The sequence below is a fragment of the Trichoderma gamsii genome (genome assembly GCF_001481775.2).
Source record: "Trichoderma gamsii strain T6085 chromosome Unknown Scaffold_52.2, whole genome shotgun sequence".
In the NCBI taxonomy this organism is placed as follows: domain Eukaryota; kingdom Fungi; phylum Ascomycota; class Sordariomycetes; order Hypocreales; family Hypocreaceae; genus Trichoderma; species Trichoderma gamsii.
The window spans coordinates 13,492-36,754 of NW_020171389.1; the positions used below are offsets into that span (position 1 = coordinate 13,492).

Consider the following 23,263-nt stretch of genomic DNA (forward strand, 5'->3'; position numbering starts at 1 on the left):
ATTTAATAAATTAATAAATTATTTTTTTTAAAGTAAAATATTAAAAAAATTATATTTTATAAAATAAATTTTTTTTAATTATATAAATATTAATTATATATTAAATTATAATAAAAGTTATTAATATTTTAATAAAATATATTACTTAAGTTTATAATTATTAAAAAACTTAAATTAATTAAATTAAATATATTATAAAAATTATAAAAAAGCTTTATATTAATAAGAAAATATTATATAAGCTTATAATAAATTACTAAAATAATTATTTAATTTTTATATTTTATTAAAAAATTAAAAGTTTTTTATTTATTACCTTTTATATATAATATTATTAAATAAATAATTAATAAATATTATTTTTAAATATAAAAACTTTATTTATTTTAAGTTTAATAAATAATTTAATAATTAATATTATTAAACTTTATAAAATTAAAATAATATTTCCTTTAAATTTTTTTATTTACTTAATTATTTAATTAATAAATTAAATATAAATTTTATATAAGTATTTATTAGAAAGCTAAGTTAATTAAATTAACTTAATATATTTATATAAAAAAACTAGTAACTTTTAAGTTAAAAAATTACTTAAATATAAACTTTAACTAGCTTTTTAAAACTTTCTTTAATTAAACTTAATAACTAAATATAATTATTTTTTATATTAAATTTAAAAAGTTTAATAAACTTCTAAAGGAAAAAAATATTAGAAATAAATCTTAATAATATAAATAAATATCCTTTATAATTATTTATTAGCTATAGTATTCTTAGAAATAGTTATTGTTTTAATTTTACAGGAACTGGTACTGTAACAGTTATTATATCAGTACTAGAGAGCCTACTGTTATAATCCAGCTGTAAGTTATTTAGTCTTATATCTGCTCCTAGCAGGCTCCGAAGAATAATAAGACATCCAACTTTACTTATGACTTCGTTGGAATATTTGCATATCTCGGATGCCACGCATTCAACGCAACCTTGCTGGCAGGAACATTCTTCTACCCTTTTTAATGCTCGCTCTAGTAGATGATCAATGTGATCAAAAGCCTTTGTGCTAACACCAGATCCATTTATGCCTCCTTTGGCATCGTAGAATGTTAATCGGGCTGGTCGCTTCCTTTTTGTTTCTTTCGTGGCAAATTCCTTAAGAGCTACTTTGCATTCTGTCCGTACGTCTCCTGGAAGACTGATAACGAATGCGGGCAGTAAACTCATAATGACATGCTCAGCTGCATGTATCGCTGCAGCCGCATTTAGAGCCAGATCCTGTAGTATCTCAAGTACTTGTCGAGGTATATCTATCCACATGCCTTTGCTGTATCGTATGACAGGCGGGTTATCGACATGTACTGCATCTATGATTCGTCCCTTCTTATCTACTTTGAAGAAACCAAACACCGTTTGCTGAATCTTTATGCTTCCGTAGTAGGCATGACAGGGTGATCCGGATATAGCACGAATAGCCTCGATTTCAATAGGATCGATGTCGGTGTAATCTCGTGGCATGGTCGTCCACTCAACATGAACTCTTTCAACCTTAGCCATCTTTTGGTCTGGCAAGAAATCTCGAATGAGATATGTGTTGCCTTGGTGGAGGAATATGGCACCGTCGTATATAGTGAACGTCGCTCTCGATGCCTCTAGTTCTTCCAAGACTTCGTTCTTCTCGTTTGTTATATCAATGATGGCATAGTGCTCATCTTCTGTATCCCGAATGGCGACATACTGGGCGGGGTTGGGACGGAAGCGGTCATGGCAGTGAAAGTACCCTACTTCATCTTCCACCAACCGTTCGAGACAGATCTTAGGCAAATCGTTCCCAAAATATTGCACGTCCTCGTTTTGTCGAATGGGCATCTCATATGCCGCGCATTGTATATGACCTTCGCGAACAAGAATATCTTTCAAATCCACGCGCAATTCGCAATTGGGCTTTGAAAAGAGCTCATCGGGATTGTTCATATAATGCTGATCCGTTGGAAAGCTATCTCCAACTAGGATGGATAACGAGTCTTTGGTGCGCCGCCCAGCTCGACCACTCTGTTGTCGTAAGTTTGCAATAGTATAAGGAAAGCCCCAAGTCAGAACGCAATCCAGAGTGCCAATATCAATACCGAGTTCCAGCGCCGTGGTTGCAACAATGCCCAGCAACTTTCCCTCAAACATCTCCGCTTCGATTTTCCGCCGGTCTCGGGCCGTATAGCCACCACGATAACCCATTACCAAGTTGGTGCATTCTGGGCGACCGAGTTCGCGCAGCTCTTGCTTGATTGCACTGGTCAAGACTTCACATTGGGCACGAACCCTACAGAAGGCAATAATCCTGACACCTCTTAGTAGGAGAGCGCAGAATATACGAGCGCATTCGAATTTGGCGTTTCCTCGTCCGCTGGTGGGGTCGCCGGGCTCTCTAAAAGGAGTGTTCCAGCAAAGAAACTCCTTTCGCCCAGATGGAGACCCATCATAGTCAATTAGACGAACATTCGAAACTCCAAATATCAGTTTGAAATGCTCTTCGGGGTTGGCTACAGTAGCGGAGCAAGAAATGAACTGAACGTGTCGATTTCCCACTGCCTCGCATATCCTTCTTAGTCTTCGCATGATAAACGCAACATGAGATCCGAGTTGACCATTGTAGTAGTGTAGTTCGTCAACTTTTGGATTGTTAGCTAAAGAGGACTCGATAATGTGTATTTAAACAACTGACCAACTACAAATCTCAAATGTTTAAGAAAAGTCCTCCACCTCTGCTCCTGAGGCAATATCGTGAGGTGAAGCATATCTGGATTGGTGAAAATGATTTTTGCCTCATCCCGAATAGTTTCCCTAAGGCTCATGGGGGTATCTCCATCAAAAGTATCAACAAGAACATCGTTAAGATTTGGCATGAATGCCAAAAGATCGCTGAGACTGCGTTTTTGATCCTGCGCAAGTGCTTTGGTTGGGAATATATACATGGCTCTTGAGCTTCTGTCCCGTTCTAGGGCGTGTAAGACTGGCAGTTGGTAGACCAATGACTTCCCAGAGCTGGTTGAGGTCGATATAACGATGTTCTGCCCCTCGTAAAGACTATTCAGAGCCTCGGCTTGATGCGTGTAAAATTGAGTGATTCGTTTAGCATTATAGAGGGCGTTCACTAGATCTTGAGACAGCAAAAAATTGAGACTTCCATAGCTGGGACTCTGGGGTTCAAATACTCTATGGCCATCAGGTACAATCTGGCCTGAGTACCACGGGCTTTGTTTGATTTGAAGCACTATTTCTGATATACTCCCCCTTTCATGAGGGATGGCATCAGGTATGGCACTTTCATTGAGCTTGTTTGCATCAATATCTTTCAACGCCGGCTTGGGAATATAGGCCTCAGCCTTTTGACGTAAAGCCTCCTCTGGATCAACAACGTCGTTGATACAGCTCTTGAGAAATTCATTGATAGAATCCGCAAACTTTTGGTTGCGTCGTTCGATTAACTGCATCATCTGCTTTTGACCATATACTGGCATTTTCAGTTTCTCATTTCTTAGTTTGGTGGTCGGCCGTGTCGCTTCACCCGTCTCTCTATCTAACACTTGTCGCTTCAAATCAGCATCGGTGAATTCCAAGTATAACACTTCTTGCTCATGCGAAGTAACTTGATCGTTGGTATCGTCGCCAAGACGTTCGTTTCCCGTCAGCCCACCGACAGACGAATCGTGTGCTGGCGCTTGCGACATTGCAGACTGCGACGACTTGAAGACGTCGTCCCTTTGAGCGCCCCTGGTGTTGAGTTGCAGCATGAGTTCATTGGTGTATTCGAACTTCATGGCTTCTGGGCGAAGGGCAACCATTTGAGCTACATCCGCAATAGATAGGGTTCTTTTTATGTGGCATTCAACGGCTGATTTAAGGGTATCAAATGTCGTGATGACATGTTTGCGCGAAGAGCAAAATGTATAGACCAGATTCAATGCTTTATGAGCCTTTTCAAGGTCACGAAAAGTATCACTCCAAGCAATATTGGATGGGATAGAGTTCTCTGAGTCGTCCTTCCGGCCCTCGCTTTTTGGAGCAACTCGTTTTTTCGCCCTTGGTTTCTTCGAAACAGTAGCAGAGGTATCACGGCGTGTGTCTTCGCCTACAGGAGAGGTATCCTCATGGATGCGCTTCCGCCCAACCAAAGATTTCGATCCATCTGGGGCTAGATGCAGCGTCGCGTTATGTTCCATGGTTGGACCTGATAGATGGGAACCGGAAGACCCAGCTTTCAAATGTCCGTCATCAAACTGGTTACCGAATCATCTCAACAAAAGGATAAAGAACAGATGGCAAACAGTAGCGGATCAGTCTTTGGGTTTTCTGGTAGACACAGTGATGAAGACAGCATTATCATTTGTAGCCAAGGTAGGTAGTTAGCCGCGAGAGCCATCACTGATTGGTTGTTCACGCTCTGAATGTCGAGCTAAGAATCGCGAAACTAACGCAAAATCACGTGCTTTAGCTGCCTCTATAAGCGTCTTTTTTGTTGCTTTCGCCGTATAAGTGTTTCTGGGTATTGGTTCCAAGAACTGCAAACTTTTGCCAATAAATAGTGATTATCTCATATTGTGCTTATAATGGTATTATTGTTGGGAACATCGTCCCGTTTGACATGTCTAGAGTATCCCTAAAGTACTATACACGCCCGATCTTCCTTGCCTTATCCTCACTTCCAGTCTATATGGCTGTCGGTCACATCAGGTATAAGCTTGCAACGGTCATGCAAATTTTGCCCCTTGGGCAGAGCGCCAACGGGCAACTTACCCTAATACTTGCTCTGCCTATTTCAGAGCGACACGGAATGGCCATGGCCAATCATGGTATGGCCACCTTCGCTCTACACCACTCTATGCTGCCGATACTAAGCCGCTGTTGGTGCAAACATTTTGCCGTGGGCTTTAGTTGCCCCGGAGTTCTTTCTGGATACTGCTAATCTCCTTTAAGAAGCTCTTAGCGCTTGCAGCCGACATCTATTATGAGCAGGGATTAGTGTCCACGTGCAATGATATATGTGAAGAACTCAAGCAAAACTGACCCTCAATGTGATGCTCACAGGCTTCGCCTGCTCGCCCTCAAAAGCAGTAAACAGTATTCCCACAGATTTGAGCGATGCCTTTTCTTGGAAATTCATAGCCGGGAGAACGGCGGTATTGAGAATCACACGGTGTGTCTGATCTTGGCGCATAAGAAGACGGACAACTTTATGATCTTGTGTCTTTTCACCCCCCTCTTCATCAGCTTCAAGACCGGACGCATCAAATGATCCAAGAACAGGTGCTCCATTTTCATCAAACTCAATACAGCCCTGCGGGACATTGATTTTCAACATCCCAGCGCCTCGTTCCTTCCAGCCCGCCTCTTTGTCATGGTAGAATAGCTTTGTTCTGACAGAAAGCAGGGTTGTTTCACCTGCTTCGCCGTCATCAACTTCGACTTAGAGCATTATCCATATTAGTCCTCCAACTTTGAATGAATAAAAAAAAATTCGCAATAGGGCCTTTTCTCACCTTTATGGAGTTTGATCTTCTTCTTCTCCTCCGATTCCTTCTCTAGTGGTGTAGCTCCCTCTTGTTCACTCGGCTCGGGTTCATCATCTGCGACTGCGTCTGCTTCATCTCCACTCTCTTCATCACTCTCCGGAGCTCCAAATGGCTTTGCAGGCCTTTCGCTCTGAACTTGTTTGGCCATGGGTGATGCGAAGCTGTCCAGACCTTTGCTGGCTGCGAATGGAGAGCCAAGTCCAGCTCCATTAATCCCTGAAGCAAGGCTAGCGAAAGGTGAAGCACTGTTAGCACTTCCAAAAGTCAATTTAGGCATAGTAGACGGCGGAAGCTGTGATCCCGGGGCGCTGAACACAGAGGTTGGTGGTAAAGTCGACGCAGCAGCTGGAGAAGCAAAGATACTGCTCTGGGTTGTGCCCAAACTCGCAAATGGCGAGGATCCAGTAGCAAGTTTGCCGAAGTCTGAGGCTTGAAAAGCGCTGGAAGACGTTTGTGGCAAAACTTTAGCTGGAGAAGTTTTGGAGCCTGCTGTATCATCTGTGGCTAGCGGCAGGTCTGTTGTTGACGAGGATTTCTGTGTAGCCATGCGTTAGATATGCGAGATGCAAAGGGGGGTTCATAAGAGGTTTGAAAAGAGATCACATACCGATACCTCTCTTGTTGAGTCCTCATCACGATGTCGTTTTTTTTCTGGCTCTAACCGGGAAGCTCGATCTCTGGTAGATTCTGTAGATGTAACACTGTTGGTATCGTTATTTTCGAGGTCTATGCTTCCATCTAACTGGTCGTGTGCGCGTTTCTTCTTTGGAGACGGCACATGCTCCTTGAATCTATCATCTTGGCCATCGGATACTTGGTCGGTTGGAGTGTCGGGGCGTGCCGCTCCCTCATCTACTGGATCGGATCCGAGGTCGCGAGCGGCGGCAGGAGGGTCAGATATGGAGGACTGTTTCAGTTCTCGGCGGGCAGCGCGCGTCTCGGCGTCTTCGCCTACTTCTGGGTAGATTTGCTCATTCTTAGGACTGGCTGTCCCTTGAGAGTTGTCGGCCATGGCGTGGGCAGAGGTAGCCAGAAAAGGGCGGGTGATGTCGATCGCGAAAGATGGGGTTGGCTGGTAGAGTCGATTTGCAGCTAGGATAAGGCAGCGGCGGCTGCTCGCGCATAACCGCGCGACTTAGACGGCGTCCAGATCGGATACCTTAATACGGCTGTAATTACAGGCAGAAGGACAAGGCGGCAGGGCGGCAGATTGCAATTTGCAATATCAACGCTGTACTCTTGCGTTTGCCGTTATCGCGCCGCAGCAATTTTGTGCCGATAGTAGTTGGAGGTGGTCAGCCCGGCTGGCTGCAGTACCAATTAAAGACGTGGGCACCTGCTATCACTTGCTCCGGGAGTCAGGTACCTAGCGAGTACTGTCTCGCTGTAGACACGCTACTGAGTACAGAAATCTACAAGTCCCCACACTTGCGCCTAAGAAGGCAAAGAGGGGTCATGATCAAAAGAGGTCTGGCAAGGTACCTTGCATATGACCGCGTTTGCGCGTATTGGAGCCGCTCAATCTTGGCCGGCCGCCGTCCGACATCACTTTTCACGTCCTAGGAAACTTGTCATGTCCGCAGGCTTATTGCTGGTTTGCTCTAAAAGGGATAATGCTTGATGTTTATGTAATTGGAGTTGCCAAGTTTGTCTAGCTCTTTTCGGGCTCGTGACTGCGCAAGCACTGAAGAATGATATACCTACTTGTAGTTCTACTTCAAGCTAACAACTTCAAGCTAACAAATTACCAAGCAAGATAAGGAATTGCTTGTAGAGCGTCCTGGGTAAATATTGTATAGCCGTCAATATTTGCCAAGCCTATAGTGCGATTCAGGATTATACCCAGAAAGCGTTTATTCGCTTTGGATAGTTGTTTCACTAATGGCTGCGCATAAGTTACCAGAGTTGTTTCCGCAGCTACGAGCACTTTGCCGTAAATCTATTGTATGCTAGATGCCATGTTGGTGGTGTATCTTTGATTCAATATAGAGTCTGAAATGATGTAATATATAATGCAGATAATAATGCTTGCCGGTACCATTATGGGCTCCATTCTTCTTGAAAATCATTCCTCTTTTGCAGCTCACATAGCCCTCGCATTCTAAAAGCAAGACCCGACCATCCATCAAGCTGCCGCACGACTTTAGCTAATGAAGCATAGACACCCCAGCCCTAGATAAAACACAAAGAGGGGATAGACAGCAATGGCCACCCGGTTCTTGACCACCCCGCTACCGCCAAGAATGCTGACGCCAGCAGCGATGGACCACGCGATAAGAACGACATAGACCGGTATCCGCGCAATCCAATGAAGCTTCAGAGCTGACAAGAGGGCAGCAATTACCAGAGGAAACAACGTGTACCCAATAATGCAAATACTCTGGGCAAAAGAGCTGTCGTTTTGTGTTAGTTCAATGCCACCACTGGCTAAGGAAGTCTGCCGCTGTGAATTGAACTTACATATTGCCTCCCAAAAGTTTGATCTGAAGAGTCACAATCGCCTCGCCAAGCCATATGGTTGCGAAAACGCCGCTAAAAACAGCGTCTCTCTGGTCGGATCGCGCCGTAAAGCTAAGCAATAAGCTGAGTAGCAAGCAGAAGATCAATGGGCCCCATAGATCCCAGTCTCTGAGGCCTGGGCTCATGTTGCTCTGCAATAGAGCCTCGGCATCCATGACCCGACTGGCCAGTCCAGTGAGCTCTTCTCTTGTGCCAGTCAAGCCAGCGCCGCGTATGTTGGAATATGCACCACGAAAACCGCCCTCTGAGTCGAACATAGTGCCGCCAAAAAGGTATCGCGGGTATAAGACCTCCTTGAGCTTGGCCCACACAGCTAGCAGATCACGCCGCAGTGTCTCCCACACGGTTTCATCGATGGTGTTCTGAGGCGCTCTCCGATCATCTCCAGGAATGCGAGAAGTGAGATAGCCCTCGTCCAGCCGTCCCGATGCCGAACCTCCAGATGTAATGGTGTTTGTTAAAGGCTGCCTAGATGACTCTGGAGCCAGAGGGTCGTCGAAGTCGTTGAGATCCGCTGGTTTATCGCATTAGCTTCGCGTTCTGCTGTTCTGCTGTTCTACGTCGAACGGCTTAGACTCAATGCTTACCATCATCCGGATCAATTAGATCGTCGTCCTCGAGAGAGGCACGGCGGTATTGACCCCTAGCGCTTGACATTGGAAGATCTAGGGCTCAAATTCTGAGTGTGCAGTCGCGAGATGCTTCTTGAGTTTCGTGATAGAGTGAGACCTTGGCTTGCAGAAAGGGAGCACTATTACCTTGATGAGGACCTGCTGCTAAAGGACTCTGGTGGGGCTAGGAAGCTGTGACGTGGAGCTTAAGAGCGCCGAGGACGTTAGTAGCAGGTACCTAAACTACGTCTTAGCAGCACTCGCAGATGACGCAAGAAAAAGTACATCTACGTCTGAGGCGTGGCCGATAACGAATCACATCGTGCTACCTTCACATTTTAAACGGGATGCGAATAAACCTGTGTTAAGTTAAATAGATAAATCATTGTACTACATCTGTCCTTACATACTGGTACTAATACTAGTACATTCGTCCAGAAAATAAGTGAAGAGTTTCATCCTCTTTCGTAGCATAGTAGTATCCCAAACTCCTCAGCCCATACATTATCAAGTTAGCAAGTGCCTAGTAATTGCTTACTTTCCAACCCCTCCAACTCCGAAACTTTCCAGATGTTGACCTGCGCCGTGATTGCTCGATTGACCAAGATGGCTTTGATAAGCCTTTTATGCTTCAAATGTTTTCACCTGGCCGTTGCCGGTGGGTGGCAACATTGATTGGCCATCCACTACGGTCTGAAACCCCAATTTCTCGCTATCCATCGCAATATCCTGCGCCATTCGAGACCCTTGCACTCCACCTGCCTCAGCGGCTGCATGCAATGTGTCTTGGACAGTCTGTACTTGTCTTTTGAAGGCGAGCCTGTCCAAGAATAGCTGTTGTCGGCCACGTTCTAACTCTCTACGTTCTTCACGCAGTAGCTCTTCCATCTCGTCAAAGTATTTAAGCTTCAACTCTAGTTTCTGGAGCATCACGTTGGCAGCTGCCGAGACTAATCGAGTCATTTCTCGTTCCTCATGAGACGCAAATACGGCCCCACGAGCGCCAATGGAGGCCAAAGGAATAGATGCAAGAGAAGTCTTTGTTGTTGATGTAGTAGTAGTCGTGGTCACGACTGTCTGCCGGAAATCCAGGTCCATAGACTCTGCCTTATCCACTTCAGTTTCTTTCTTGTCTGCTGCTTCGGCATTGTCTGTCTGGTTTGCTCTTTCAAGTTGTTTTCGCAGATTACGCTTGAGCTCGTCCGCTGATTTGTTTGCCGCCGCCGCAGTGCTAGCTGGGTCTGCTAAGCTTGCCAAAAAGCCCACGACAGACATAACAGGGTTGTCCACCTGGTTGAAAGGGAGGTGGCCGTGTTGACCTCCCAGCATAGGTAAGCCCGTAGGTGGGTTTGTAGGTGCCTCGGAATCGAGGTACTTCTCTTCAATGTCCAGTTGAAGGAACTGAAGTACGCATTCTTCTCTGGTGCGGGTACCCACGTGCTCTGCAATCTCTCCCCAATCGTCGTCGAATCGCTCCAACCCTTCCAAAAGTCGAAGGATTTCCGCATCAGTCCATGGTGCATCTCGATCTAAAATGGATGTATACGTTGGATTTTCCACTTTAGAATACATGCTAGAGGTGTGGCTCGCAGGTAATCGGCCTTCGGTGAAGCAATTTGGGCATAAATCGAATTTGGCTTTCGCCCTGGCATCCGATTGGGAGCTGTGATAATATATCCTAGTGCAGTCGTTTCCACATTGGTGGCAGTTGACCTTGGCCACGGGAGCCTTTGCGCTCTCCTCGGTAGAAATGTCATCGCCGTTCTTGTGGCCTTCTGATTTTGTGATCGGAGTTCCTTTAGCACTGGCTTCATAAATATTCCGGCCAATTCCCAAATTCAAGTCGCCTTTGTTAGGGACCGACGAGCTCGCCTTTTCTTCGGTGTCACGATTCTTTTTGCCCTCCAGAACAACAGGATCGGCGGCAGGCTGCCAAGGTTGAAGTCCTCGTGGTGTGTCGCATATAATTTTGAAGTGGCCTGTAAAAGGGGGCCCAACATGTGATGGTCGTTGATCAGCATCAACCTATAGTGCAAGTGTCAGTGGTAGAAATTAAACGAATTAAGTTGGATAGCTGAAATCACCTGATAATTGATCAAGCCCCATTGTTCAAGAAACGCATGAACGCGCATTATGGCACAAACATCTCCAGCTAGGTTTCGGCGACATGCCGTCATCGTGAGATATTCAACCGGGTTAAGTCGGTACGTATTGATCATGAAGTCGCGATAGTCTTTGTAGACTGCCGGCGTTTTGCTTCGATTCCGATTGTTGAAAAACTCGGCCATCGCCTTGCGCTCAATTTCGTGAATGCTGTTCATGTCAAACCAGGTACTATAGCTTGGTAGGACGATGGCATGCGTCTGAGAGATGAGATGGTCTCTAGCAGCGGATTCAAACGCTTCCTTCGTTTTGGTTTCTACTCCAGTGCTCGATGCTACTGGAGCGCTAGTCGACCCGGCGGGCAGACCCTTTGCGTCCTCGGATACATCGCCCATCTCTTCATCGAGGCGAGTGGTGTTTGGCGCAGGAGTATCACCATGGACCTCGCCTGAGTTGTCTACAGCCGCACTGGCCGTAGGACTTCCGCCGCTCTGTGGAACATGTTCGGCGCTTGAAGACTCTTCAGACATCTGCACATCTGTAGGATTCGTTAGACGCAAGGTAATTGGTTTACAAGCCGTATATGATTGCTCACCTTGAGAATCCAAGCCTTTGGCATTGGTTTGCGATGGCGGCTGTGCAAGCGCAGAGTTGGGATCTGGCGATATCGCGTTTCCCGGAGAGTCATAGGCTGTAGAGTCATCCATTGCTACGCGTCTCACCTCAAATGACTGGAAAAGAAAATGGGGGAGAACAGTCTAGCTTGCCGGGATAACGCGCAACAAGCGTTGAAGGTGGGAAGTTGGCAGTTGTGGCGTCTGTATTTTCAACGCGACGGAAAATGTCATTAGCAATTTAGTACACAGTGTAGAGAGCAGAACACAGTGTCTAAGAAAGCCACGTGTAACAGTATTCTTTGAATATGTTCCACTGGCCATGCCTGTATACTTCCAGCTAGAATAATACGGAGTTTTCAAATACTCGGGCAATAAGTTTAGAGCATTATCTAATTCAATTGAAATTTAATTCGTTATGATGTATCTCTACCGAAAATGCTTAATTATACTCGAATTCAATGTACTGATTTCATATGCCAGCAAACACTGTGCTTTTGGTGACTAAGCCATACTAAGGCAGGCACTTCACATGCTCCCCTCTAGATTGCTGCAGTGGGTAGCATAGGTGTCATTGCTCGCTCTCCTTGGCCTTGAGCCTTGTCCCCTGCCCTATAGGTAATAGGTACTGGCTGCTTGATTTCTTCGGTCGCTACTATTGACGCCTCTCTTAGCGATTCTCGTTGGCTAATGTCATAACTAGAAGTGAATACTTAGTTGGCAAACGCCCAATGCTTTGCGAATATGGCACTGCCTTCGCCGATTCATAGCGGGCTTCCTGCAACGCTATCACCGCATCACGAAATTCCGAGAATGCAATATCGAAGCCGCCCTGTGTCCGTCGCTGTTGAACCCGTTTCACTGGTTATATCTGAATGTATAGCCATCACCTCGGCCATTCAGAAACATGCACGCTCCCCCCAATCTGTCTCTGCCATTCTGGGTGGGAATCCCAATACCATACAGTTCGGATCCCCTAAAATACAGCCCCAACCGCGGGAAAGTGGCGTTAGCAGCCCCTTTGGAGAGAGCGAGCATGACGGAACGGCCAGCAATCGATGGAGCTTTCGCGGCCAGAAGGCGAAGAGTTTGCAGGATAGCCCCATGGTCGCAGGCTTTGGCAAGCTTCGTTATGAGATCACAGGTGTCCAGAGTGTGTATTAGCTTCATCTTGCCATACCATTTGCCGCCAGCTAATGGTAAATAGATATTCATTCATTTGATGCGCCAACACTCTTAGCACCCTTTCTCTTCGTCATCCAAGAGAAGGGAACAGCAGCACCGATTACAATCTTGGCTCTTGGGGCATTACGAAAATTCCTAGCTTACGGCTTCATTTGTTCGGAGTCCCCTCGTTTTGCTCTCGCGATGCAGTCACTCTCAGCCGCTGTTACCCACTGTCAATTCGATATAAGCGATTCGGCCCAGGGCGAGGTTGTACTGCTTATGATTCTCAACTTAATGGAGGACATGATGTCTGGACCTGGAGGCTACATATTAAGTGATGAGAGTGTTTGCGATATGATGGGGCGTGGCCTGGCTATATGCTCTCAACCTCGATTCTCCCCTGTGCTAAGGAGGACAGCCGAAGCCGTCATGGTTCGAATGTGCCAAATCATATTTGAAGATATTAAGCACCTGGAGGTCGAGGTCGGAGACGATTCTTCAGTCATGGATCAGTTGGTTGACCAGCACATGGACAATGTCAAAATGGATACCACCGCCGGTAGTACCGTTGCAGATCCAATAATCTCCGCCACTGTCCAAGACGAGCCTTCTCCGGAGGCTTCAGATAGCACTGGAAACGAGAAGGCAGAGGAAGGCTCTGTGAGCAACCATGCCAACGAAGAGAATGGAGAGAGTGACACAGAATCACTGGATTTACGGCCCTACTCGCTACCTTCCGTCAGGGAACTGTTTCGAGTTTTAGTTAATTTTCTGGACCCCAATGACCGCCACCATACGGATACAATGAGGGTAGTGGCTTTACGCATATTACACGTTGCGTTGGAGGTGTCTGGACCTTTCATTGCACGCCATCCTGCATTGGCCACTCTTGCTAAAGATCAGCTGTGTTGCTATCTTTTCCAACTTGTCCGATCCGATAACATGGCTATCCTACAAGAATCTTTAACGGTCACTGGAACGCTACTCGCAACATGTCGAGGCGTCCTCAAATTGCAGCAGGAACTCTTTTTGTCTTATTTGGTGGCCTGCCTTCACCCGACAATTCATATCCCCCGCGAGACTGGCATTGACCCATCGCTGTACTCCGGCATTCCTGAGACCCCGAAGCTGGTCAAACCGCCGCCGTCACAGTCAAATAGTGGAAGGTCAACGCCCGTTCCTGTAAAAGACCGACAAAAGCTAGGGTTAGAGGGGGGTGCGCGTAAACCCGATGCGCGGCAAGCTATGGTAGAGGCCATCGGTGTTTTATCTAGGATACCTACGTTTGCTACCGAATTGTTTGTCAATTACGATTGCGACGAAGATAGGTCAGATCTATGCGAGGATGTGATTGGACTTCTTGCGCGAAACGCCCTGCCAGACTCAGCTACATGGAGTACTACAAGTGTACCGCCTCTCTGCTTAGACGCACTCTTGCGCTTTGTCCAGTTCATGGCGGAGAGACTGCATGATGACCCTATCTACGAAAATCTCCCTGATCCTGATATGCTCAGGGAGAGAAGGCGGAGAAAAAAGACCATCATTATAGGGACGAGCAAGTTTAATGAGAAGCCAAAGGTGGGGCTGAGCTATCTTGAGGCAAACAATATCATAACTGATATCGGAGATCCTGTTTCTGTGGCTAAATTCCTCAAAGGGACGTCACGCATATCAAAGGCGGTATTAGGAGATTTTCTATCGAAAAGAGGCAATGAAGCTATTTTGGGAGCCTTCTTAGACTTGTTTGAGTTTTCCGGCAAACGGATTGATCAAGCTTTGAGGGTGCTACTGGAAGCCTTTCGATTGCCGGGCGAAGCACCGCTGATCGCAGCCGTGGTTGAGTCTTTCTCCGAGAAATACTACGATTGCAACGCGACGTCGGAGGTGGCGAACAAAGACGCTGTCTTTATCTTGACATACGCTATTATCCTCTTAAACACCGACCAACATAATCCCAATGTGAAATCTATGAAAAGGATGACATTGAACGACTTTTCTAGGAATCTGCGAGGGCAGAACAATGGGCAAGATTTCTCACCAGAATATCTCAAAGATATCTACGAAACCATTAAATCAAACGAGATTATTCTGCCTGATGAGCACGACAACCAGCATGCCTTTGACTATGCATGGCGAGAGCTTCTCTTGAAGTCTGAAACAGCGGGCCATCTATCCTCCTGCAACACGAACATATATGATAGCGATATGTTTGCCGCTACCTGGAAGCCAGTTGTTTCAGCTCTGTCGTATGTCTTTATGTCTGCGACTGATGATGCTGTTTTTGCAAGGATTGTGACTGGGTTTGATGAATGTGCTCGCATTGCAACCAAATATGGCAATGTCGAAGCGCTTGACCAGATCGTTTACTGCCTCAGCCGTATTACTACCTTGGCTACTCGCGTGCCCTTCAACACATCATTAAACACAGAGGTTCAAGTAGGCGACGGTAGCGTCATGGTCAGTGAGCTGGCTGTGAAGCTTGGCAGAGATTTTCGTGCGCAGCTTGCCGTTCTCGTACTATTTCGAGTTGTTATCGGCAGCGAAGCTCTCATTAACCAGGGATGGAAACATGTCAGTATCTTTTCTCAGGGTCTGCAATGGCCGTTAAGCTAACTATTCGTAGATTATTCAGATATGGATCCATCTGTTTTTGAATTCCCTGGCACCACCGCTATCATCAACTGACCTCCCAACCTTGCCAATCCCGGTTATTCCTCTACAGACTCCCTCACAAGTCATAGATAGGGCGGCACGATCTAGCGATATTGGGTTTTTCTCAGCGTTCACCTCATACATATCTAGCTATGCCGCGGACGATCCCCCGGAACCTTCAGACGAAGAACTTGAGAGCACGTTATGTACCGTTGACTGCATTAATTCTTGCAACATCGACAAAGTGCTGAACAATATCTCGTGAGTACTAATGAAACCCCCTCCTGCTTCATCAGCACGTTGCTAATTTCTGTCATAGCAAACTACCTACGGAACGCATTGACATATTGATACAGTCTTTACTCGAGCAGCTGCCGCAGAGCGACCATTCAGCTGTGATTGGCGTAAAGCAGGACAATGTGGCAGTCCCTCCCCCTACTGGACCGGCTCTACCAACACACTTACCCATATACGACCCTTCTACGCCCTTTATTCTCGAACTCTGCACCATTTTAACTATCCGTGACGGTGGTTCAACTTCAGACACTGCGAAGCAAGTTTTCGACGCTGTTCATGGCATCTTGCGTGATTACGGACAGTGGCATGGCATCACTATCTCGCGTGCAGCATTTTATGGCCTTGCAATACTAAAATCGGGTTATGTATGCTTGCTGATGAATCCCGCTCTGGATTGTCTTGCTAACTTTAGTCGACAGGACCATGATTTTGTGAATGTCCCAATTTTCTTACATACAGTGTCCAGCTTACCACAGGACCTCCTTTTAAAGACCGCAGGTGTCATACTTTCTGGCCTTTCCATTTGCACGCGTGACCCGGGCCCCTTGAGAAGCGAGATGATGACTTCGCCCGATTTTTGGGCCATCTTACGGGTAGTGGCAGGAGATGCCAGTGCCGCTGCTCAGATATTCGACATTCTAGAGAGGAGCACTGCTGGAACCCCACCAGCCATTATGGCCGATAACTATGAGGCAGCTATTGCATTGCTTAATCATTTTGCATCCGCGGCTGACCCTCTCGCTACTCGGGATTCTAAGGCGCATGAATCGACCAAGCGCGAAGCGTAAGTCTTGACAATGTCCCGAATCAAAAGCGGTCAGATCATAACGTTCTCAAATACAGCGATAGTCAAGTAGTAGCAAGAGGCTGCCAAGCGATTAATACCTTGCATGGGATGACTTCTCGAATTCCACAGCTTATGCAACAGTCTCATCTAGAAAGTAGTGAGGGTAAGTTTGCACATAGTAGGGGCTGCGCCGTGATTAGGTACTGACTTTTATTTGCCATTAGCCTGGTCAGCCTATTGGCTCCCTATTCTTCAGGCATTGACGACCCAATGCACTAACTCCTGTCGCGATGTTCGCCAACTTTCATTCACCGCGTTGCAGAGATCCCTCCTCTCGCCTGATCTGACTTGTAGTGATCCCAAGGAATGGACGGCAATATTCAGTCAAGTTTTGTTTCCCTTGATTTTTAGGCTCCTGAAGCCGGAAGTGTTTTCATCCGATAGAGATGGGATGAGCGAAATGCGCGTCCAAGTGTCTTCGCTCCTCTGCAAAGTCTTTTTACAGTACATGGTTCTTTTGTCCGAGTGGGATGGCATGTTAGACTTGTGGATCAAGATCATTGAGATCATGGATCGTCTAATGAACAGCGGACAAGGTGACAGCCTAGTAAGTTTTCGGCGCCAACACATAAGCTGCATGTATGCGGATGAGACGCTAATCTCTATTTCTAGGCCGAAGCGGTACGAGAAAATCTTAAAAATGTTGTCCTGTTCATGGCTACTAGCGGCTATCTGGTGTCTCCTGAAAAGGATGCATCAAGAAAGAAGCTCTGGGACGAGACTTGGGAGAGGGTTGATCGATTTTTACCAGACCTGCGGAATGATATTATCAGCGAGGAGAATCCTGAGCCCGGGCAAGCTGAGGATGGCGAAGAAAAATGATAGACAACTGTTTTTGGTTAGAGGTCAGGTTACATTTATTCCATATAATGATAATATATATACGTAGCTGTACGTTGTGTACGAATATACTGCTTTCATTTAGATGGAACTTTTATGTGAACAGATTAGCAGAATGAGAAAGCTGGCAAACAGACAAGCCCTTATCCAGCGCGCCTGATCCATCTCCTGCATCCAATCATTGTTATACACACACACTAAATGATTAGCTATCAATCCTCAGGGCCTTGATCTACGCTTGCCGCCATTAGTAGATATGCTGTTCTATAATCTAACAATTGTATTACACCCATCTTTCCCCTCTCATTACCACAGCAGCTCCTTGATGAGCTACTCGATACCTCTTGCTGTTACACTGACTGACTGGCGCTGCCGGTCTAATTTCTTGCTCTCCGAGGCCGAGTCGAAGAGCCGTTGGCAATGGGGTTGCTTTCGCTCGTGATGGAGTCGACAAGGGCGCTAGGAGCCGGTGCTGTTTCTTCAGCAATCTTGCGTGATGCCTTTCGAGCGGCACCCTTGCTTCCTTTCTTTGCGTACGTGGCAAAATAAAAGGAAATGAAGAGAACAAGATACGAGCTGAGGATAATAATACCAGAAAAGGCGGCAAATTCCTTACCGGCGCAACTTCCCCAGTTGGGCATCCAAGGCCAGTACGTGAATGTAAAGTATGTGTACGACGCAAAGTAGACAAAGCCGAGGTCAATGACAAATTGGATGATTTGCAGGCGAGTCACCCATTCTTTCCACCAGATGCGCACGCCGCGGGCGCTCTGAAAGTAGTACCAGTACATGACAACGTGGACAAAGAGGTTGAGAGAAATGACGACCCATTGGACCGATGTGCTGCCAATGAGCTGGGTGTAGCAGAGGACAGCCGTTGCGCCATGGTGGTAGCAGTGAAGGAAAGTCAGGGGCTTTTTCTTGAGAAACAGGAAAACCGTATCCAGAAGCTCCAGATATTTGCTGAGATAAGTCATCTTCACGTATACATAATTAGCATCTGAAGCAACTTGTACTAGCTATGTTCTCCCTAGGTATCTAGAGGCAGATATGGGTCAACATACGTAGTACAGGACGATGAGGGGCTGCGTCCAGCCACCGTTAGAATCGCAGATGGCATGGAGAACTCCGCGGCGAACAATGGTGGGAAATAGCTGCTCTATAAAAAGCGCCAGAATGATGGCGCTGACCGCTGTGAGGACGAAATTATGAATCAGAAAGAGAGTCTTCAGCTTGAAGGGCTCCCGGTTCCGCATCAGCTCGCGGCCACCAAAAATGACGAGATAGTAGATGGCGACAAAAATGGAAGTGTCTCTCAGCGTCGACATGGGCGTCTTGCCAACGACAAACTCAAACTTATCTGCAGGATAGCCTGCCACATACTCGAATGCCTTGTTAAAGAGCGGCCACAGGTGGATGCCAAAGGGCCTGTCCACGCTGGGAATGGGGAGAAGCGCTGCCATGGCTGCAGCAATTGGACGTCAATTGGGCGACAGAATGCCAATTAAACGAGAGGAAGACGCTGAGAGAGAGACCTAGCAAAGACGGCGAAAGCGAGGGGGAGAAGAAAAGGGCACAAAAAAAATACACACACAGATATAAGACAAGGCCAGCCAGCAGAGAAACAAACTTTCGCGGCGAGTGGTTGGTTGGCTTAAGTAGGGCGATCCTGGTGGCTTCCACTCCCGGCGGTACCGAGTACCAAGCAGCAAGTGTTGGACACATAGACAAAAGCGGTGGAAAGCCATCAAAAGCTGGTCGAGGGTACAAGCGCGCATCTCTTAATCGGAGCTTTCGGATCTCTCTTCCCACTAAAATTGCGGAGCGTGCCGACAGCTTTCTTTGCCTTGTTAGTGGGATGGTAGTGCAAGAATTAGTGTTAAGGTTTACCAAAGAAACGAGGCATCAGAGCGGTTCTATCGGGTACGGGAGCGTAAAAACAAGGTTCATATCCAGGCATGTCCAAAATAGCTACGTGCTTGCGTGCATCAATTATCATTACAGTAATGGCGGGGTTCGGCCTGCTCTGCTCTGTCGCATCTAAGGGCTTAGCAGCGATCGACCATCTCTTTCTGCCCTGCCCTCTTCGGCCATCTTCCCGCTCACTCGTCGTCGCTCATGGGCAGCTGAGCTGTTCAGCCAGTAGTCGTTTCCGGACGAAACTTTGCGGCCACCACCGAGCGCGGCTGGCTCTTCTCCACCTGGCGGCCTCGTGTCAAAGTGGCTATCCAGCTGGATGGAACTGTCTCGATACCGCTGGGACTGCGCATTCGGCTGCAGCCGGTCATTGATGTCTTGACTCGTCCAGCTGGGAGGCTCCTCGTACTCATCAGAGACGGTATCGTACTGAGCTGCGTCGTCAATCTGGCCGCGGCGAGTATTTAGTGGCCTCGGAAGAATTGGGTTCGACGTTAGAGGCTTGGGGTGTGCCGCGCCCAGGCGACCTTTTTTCCGAAGGATGTCGCCTAGGGTATCCTGCTCAGAATCTGAATCGGACGATATTCCGCCCATGCTGTAGGGCTGGGAGAGTGCAGCATACGACTTGGAGCCTGCAGAGCGATGGGAGCGCGCCGCGTTAGTCGTGCCTTGTTCGGACTGATTTGCTCGAGATGATCCAGACGCTGGCCTCCTGGCCTCGGCAGCGATATTCCTCAGTGTGTCGCTGACCCGTGGTGACATTGGCTCTGGCTCGCCAGAGGGGACTGAAGTATATGTACTTGGATGCGAGGCGCGCGGCAGATATCTAAGCGGAGCCTTCTTGCGCTCAGGCGAAGCGGTAGCTCGGGATCCCATGCTTATCCCAGAGTCGCGAGACTCAGTCCTCGTGTGCATGAACGAAATAGAGACACGCTCTGGGATGCCATCGTAGACGCTCGCCGAATTGCGCCGGCTTTCCAGCCACGGCTTGTCGGTTTCATAAGCGGTACTTACGGTAGATATAGACGACTTGTTTCGCTTGTGCAGCGGCCGGGCCGTCAAATTGTCTTCGAGCGGGTTCATATCCGGCGGCAGCAAGGTAATCTTGCGGAACATCCACCCCAACCAAGCACAAGAAAAGAGCGTGAGTACGTGCGTGCTACCAGCACCAATCGCCGCATAGAACACGGCGAGGGTAAAAACGGGTAGAATGTCCTTGTTACTGAGGACGATACCCCAAGTAGCGGCATTCCTGTGCACGGCAAGCGCTCCTAGAGTATATCCAACCACGGATCCCGTGTCCGCAAATATAGCAGAAAACTGGTACGCGGCCGAGGATGCTGGTGTCCTGCCCCCTGCGTCTCGTGAAAGGTGCCAAATAGCGTAGGCGGCGTGAGCAATTGTTACGGCTTGCTGTTAACCGCATTAGAATCATCCCTTTGCGCGTTACATGGACCAAGGCAAAGGTTATGCTTCTTAGGCGTGATACATACCAGAATTCTCATTGCCCAAGACGTGGTTTGATCAACGCCCGTAAACAAGGAAAAGAGAACCAACACGCCGATGCCGGCGATTAGCTGCAGCATTCGCAGCGCGAGTTGAACTCGACGCAGCCATGTGATGTAAACCTTGGTGCGGCGGTCCAAGGGAGTATAATTGTCTCTTCGGTGTGGTAGGATTACATGGTAGCTACACCGAATGTCAATTTGCAGCTCTAAGTTCCAAAGGGATTATGTTCGCTCGGCACACGTACTCAGGATGAAGATCAAATGACACCATAGGCCCCTTTGGGGTGGGCTTTTTCTTCGGCTTGGGCTCCCAGCTGGCGCGAGTAATAGCTTTTGGGTCGAAAGTGGTCGTTGGGAACCTCGAATCCTCGCGATGGGCGTCATACAGGAAAGGCGCTGTTTGACCCATTCTGTAAGCGTTCCGGGGCACTTCTGCCCTTCTCAGCAAAGTAATGCCGCTGGAGTGCTGTCTTTGCAATGGAATGTTTAGAAACAGCTCGGCGATGAACAAATAGGAAGGAGAGACAAAAAAAAAACAATACAAGGTCGAAAATGCCAATCATACAAAGGGATAATCTTACTGTTTCTGTAATACGACCTCAGCTGCACGGCAGCAGTAGTCGCATGCGCGAGCCAGGGCACACAACGCTGATCCCTGCTGGTCCCTGCGCCGCAGCTGAGCTCTGATTGGGAGCTGGTGACGGCGTCGACGGACGCCGGGGTTGCCACAGCAACGCGCATTCGGAGCTCCGATCACCGATGCGGTCCGGGCCGATCTGCGTGGGAAATCCCAGCCGGTTTGACAGGCGAAAAGGCTCCGCCATCCGATGGACATGATGGTGAAACAAACGTTTCTACACACATTTCCAATCGGAATGGGTTCCTACCAACGCCCGTTTTCATAATGCTTCTCAGCCTTGGCCGGCGTGCTGCCTGGCCATTTCATCATGTCCATCTCAGAGCTTCCGTGAGGAACTTCTCCGCCTCACAATGCGTCTTTCGGCAGGCCGACGCTCCATTCCGCCTGGCCGTTGTCGGATCCGGCCCTGCCGGGTTCTACACGGCGTACCGGGTCATGTCCAAACTGCCGCAGGCTCGCGTTGACATGTATGAGGCTTTGCCAGTCCCGTTCGGTCTTGTTCGTCACGGCGTTGCGCCAGATCACCCAGAGGTCAAGGTGAAGACAGCCATTCACTGACAACCATGTTCATGAGCGCAGAATATTCTAACTATATTTCTTCAGAACTGTCAAGAGAAATTTGATGAAGTTGCTACCTCTCCCAATTTTACTTTTATTGGAAACGTATCCATTGGCCTCCCTGGACATCAGTCAGAGCATTGCACCATCCCACTCAAGGTACTCACGAGCCAGTACGATTCCATTCTGTTTTCGTATGGAGCATCTGAAGACAAGAAATTGCACATCCCGGGAGAATCATCTCTTGGAGGTATCTATTCGGCTCGTCAATTCGTCGGCTGGTACAATGGCCATCCCGATTGCACAGAGCTTGCGCCAGATTTGTCTGGCTCCGAGGAAGCAGTCATTATTGGTCAAGGCAACGTCGCCTTGGACGTGGCTAGAATATTACTGGAAGATGTAGACGTACTCAGAAAGACTGACATTTCAGAATCGGCTCTCGCGCAGCTGGCTCAAAGTCGAGTCAAAAGAGTCCACGTTGTCGGTCGGAGAGGCCCGATGCAGGTAAGCAAGCTGTCTGAGTCCGATACTGTCACAACTCACTGGTTCGATAACTAAATCCGATTGCATTAGGCGGCGTTCACAATAAAAGAAGTACGCGAGCTAATGAAGCTTTCCGGTGTTGCCTTTCATGGAGTGGACAATTCGCTGATACCAGACGCTCTTGATACCCTCCCAAGAGCTGCCAAAAGACTGATGGAAGTTCTTCGAAAAGGAACACCAACCAGCCCTTCAAACACTCCTAGGTCGTGGTCTCTCGATAGCTGTCTATCACCGAAAGCCTTTGTTGGCAGCAAGTTGAATCCTTCCCACGTGGGCGGCACTGAGTTTTACATTACACAGCTGGAAGACGCGTTCAATCCTCGATCTTCTGTGGCTCTCACAGAGGAAACAATAACACTGCCGTCAGATATAGCCTTCCGCTCTGTTGGGTATAAGTCGGTAGCCCTACCTGGATTTGCTGAGGCTGGTATTCATTTCGATGAGAAGCGAGGGGTTATCAAGAATGACGGATTGGGCCGGGCCATACAGCTGCCAGCCGATACTAGCAACTCCGTCGAAGTGCAACCATCACCATTGCCCGGTGTATATTGCGCCGGTTGGGTTAAGAATGGCCCCACTGGTGTCATTGCTTCCACCATGAGAGACGCATTCATAACAGGAGACGCTGTGGTGCAAGACTGGCTCTCAGGAGCTCCTCTCTTAGGATCCTCTGCAAATGGCACGGCTGGGGGATGGGCGGCTGTCAGCGCTGACATTGGCGCTCTATCCAACCAAGTAGTTACGTGGGATCAATGGCGCCAGATAGATCGAGTTGAAAGAGAGCGAGGGTTAGAAAAGGGTAAGGAAAGGGACAAGTTCACCAACGTTGGGGACATGCTCAATTCAATCACATAAAGGGCACAAAATGGATGCTCTGTGTAC

At 47.6% G+C, this 23,263-nt stretch overlaps 8 protein-coding genes across 8 annotated transcripts; 3 read left to right on the plus strand and 5 right to left on the minus strand.

Annotated features, from left to right (window-relative positions):
- Positions 1-786: 786 nt before the first annotated feature.
- TGAM01_v209828 (DEAD/DEAH box helicase) lies at positions 787-4,214 on the minus strand (the record flags this gene model as incomplete). The annotated part of the gene is made up of 2 exons (XM_024550644.1): positions 787-2,663; positions 2,717-4,214. The coding sequence occupies 2 exons, from the start codon at positions 4,212-4,214 to the stop codon at positions 787-789; spliced, it is 3,375 nt and encodes a 1,124-aa protein (XP_024404593.1).
- A 422-nt stretch (positions 4,215-4,636) lies between these two features.
- On the plus strand, positions 4,637-5,003 carry TGAM01_v209829 (hypothetical protein; the record flags this gene model as incomplete). Its single annotated transcript, XM_024550645.1, has 2 exons — positions 4,637-4,844; positions 4,969-5,003. 2 exons carry the CDS (start codon positions 4,637-4,639, stop codon positions 5,001-5,003), a joined length of 243 nt encoding a protein of 80 aa, XP_024404594.1.
- Positions 4,923-6,576, minus strand: TGAM01_v209830 (DEAD/DEAH box helicase; the record flags this gene model as incomplete). Its single annotated transcript, XM_024550646.1, has 4 exons — positions 4,923-4,994; positions 5,060-5,457; positions 5,532-6,099; positions 6,172-6,576. The coding sequence occupies 4 exons, from the start codon at positions 6,574-6,576 to the stop codon at positions 4,923-4,925; spliced, it is 1,443 nt and encodes a 480-aa protein (XP_024404595.1).
- Positions 6,577-7,707: 1,131 nt separating this feature from the next.
- On the minus strand, positions 7,708-8,741 carry TGAM01_v209831 (hypothetical protein; the record flags this gene model as incomplete). Its single annotated transcript, XM_018810101.1, has 3 exons — positions 7,708-7,957; positions 8,025-8,598; positions 8,672-8,741. 3 exons carry the CDS (start codon positions 8,739-8,741, stop codon positions 7,708-7,710), a joined length of 894 nt encoding a protein of 297 aa, XP_018656718.1.
- Positions 8,742-9,319: 578 nt separating this feature from the next.
- Positions 9,320-11,505, minus strand: TGAM01_v209832 (hypothetical protein; the record flags this gene model as incomplete). The annotated part of the gene is made up of 3 exons (XM_018810100.1): positions 9,320-10,720; positions 10,780-11,336; positions 11,394-11,505. 3 exons carry the CDS (start codon positions 11,503-11,505, stop codon positions 9,320-9,322), a joined length of 2,070 nt encoding a protein of 689 aa, XP_018656717.1.
- Positions 11,506-12,156: 651 nt separating this feature from the next.
- TGAM01_v209833 (hypothetical protein) lies at positions 12,157-17,197 on the plus strand (the record flags this gene model as incomplete). Its single annotated transcript, XM_024550647.1, has 8 exons — positions 12,157-12,565; positions 12,620-15,150; positions 15,203-15,492; positions 15,551-15,893; positions 15,948-16,312; positions 16,378-16,478; positions 16,540-16,996; positions 17,041-17,197. 8 exons carry the CDS (start codon positions 12,157-12,159, stop codon positions 17,195-17,197), a joined length of 4,653 nt encoding a protein of 1,550 aa, XP_024404596.1.
- Positions 17,198-19,255: 2,058 nt separating this feature from the next.
- On the minus strand, positions 19,256-21,049 carry TGAM01_v209834 (hypothetical protein; the record flags this gene model as incomplete). Its single annotated transcript, XM_018810097.1, has 3 exons — positions 19,256-20,545; positions 20,626-20,821; positions 20,886-21,049. The coding sequence occupies 3 exons, from the start codon at positions 21,047-21,049 to the stop codon at positions 19,256-19,258; spliced, it is 1,650 nt and encodes a 549-aa protein (XP_018656714.1).
- A 495-nt stretch (positions 21,050-21,544) lies between these two features.
- TGAM01_v209835 (hypothetical protein) lies at positions 21,545-23,236 on the plus strand (the record flags this gene model as incomplete). The annotated part of the gene is made up of 4 exons (XM_024550648.1): positions 21,545-21,817; positions 21,884-22,088; positions 22,269-22,342; positions 22,412-23,236. The coding sequence occupies 4 exons, from the start codon at positions 21,545-21,547 to the stop codon at positions 23,234-23,236; spliced, it is 1,377 nt and encodes a 458-aa protein (XP_024404597.1).
- Positions 23,237-23,263: the final 27 nt, after the last annotated feature.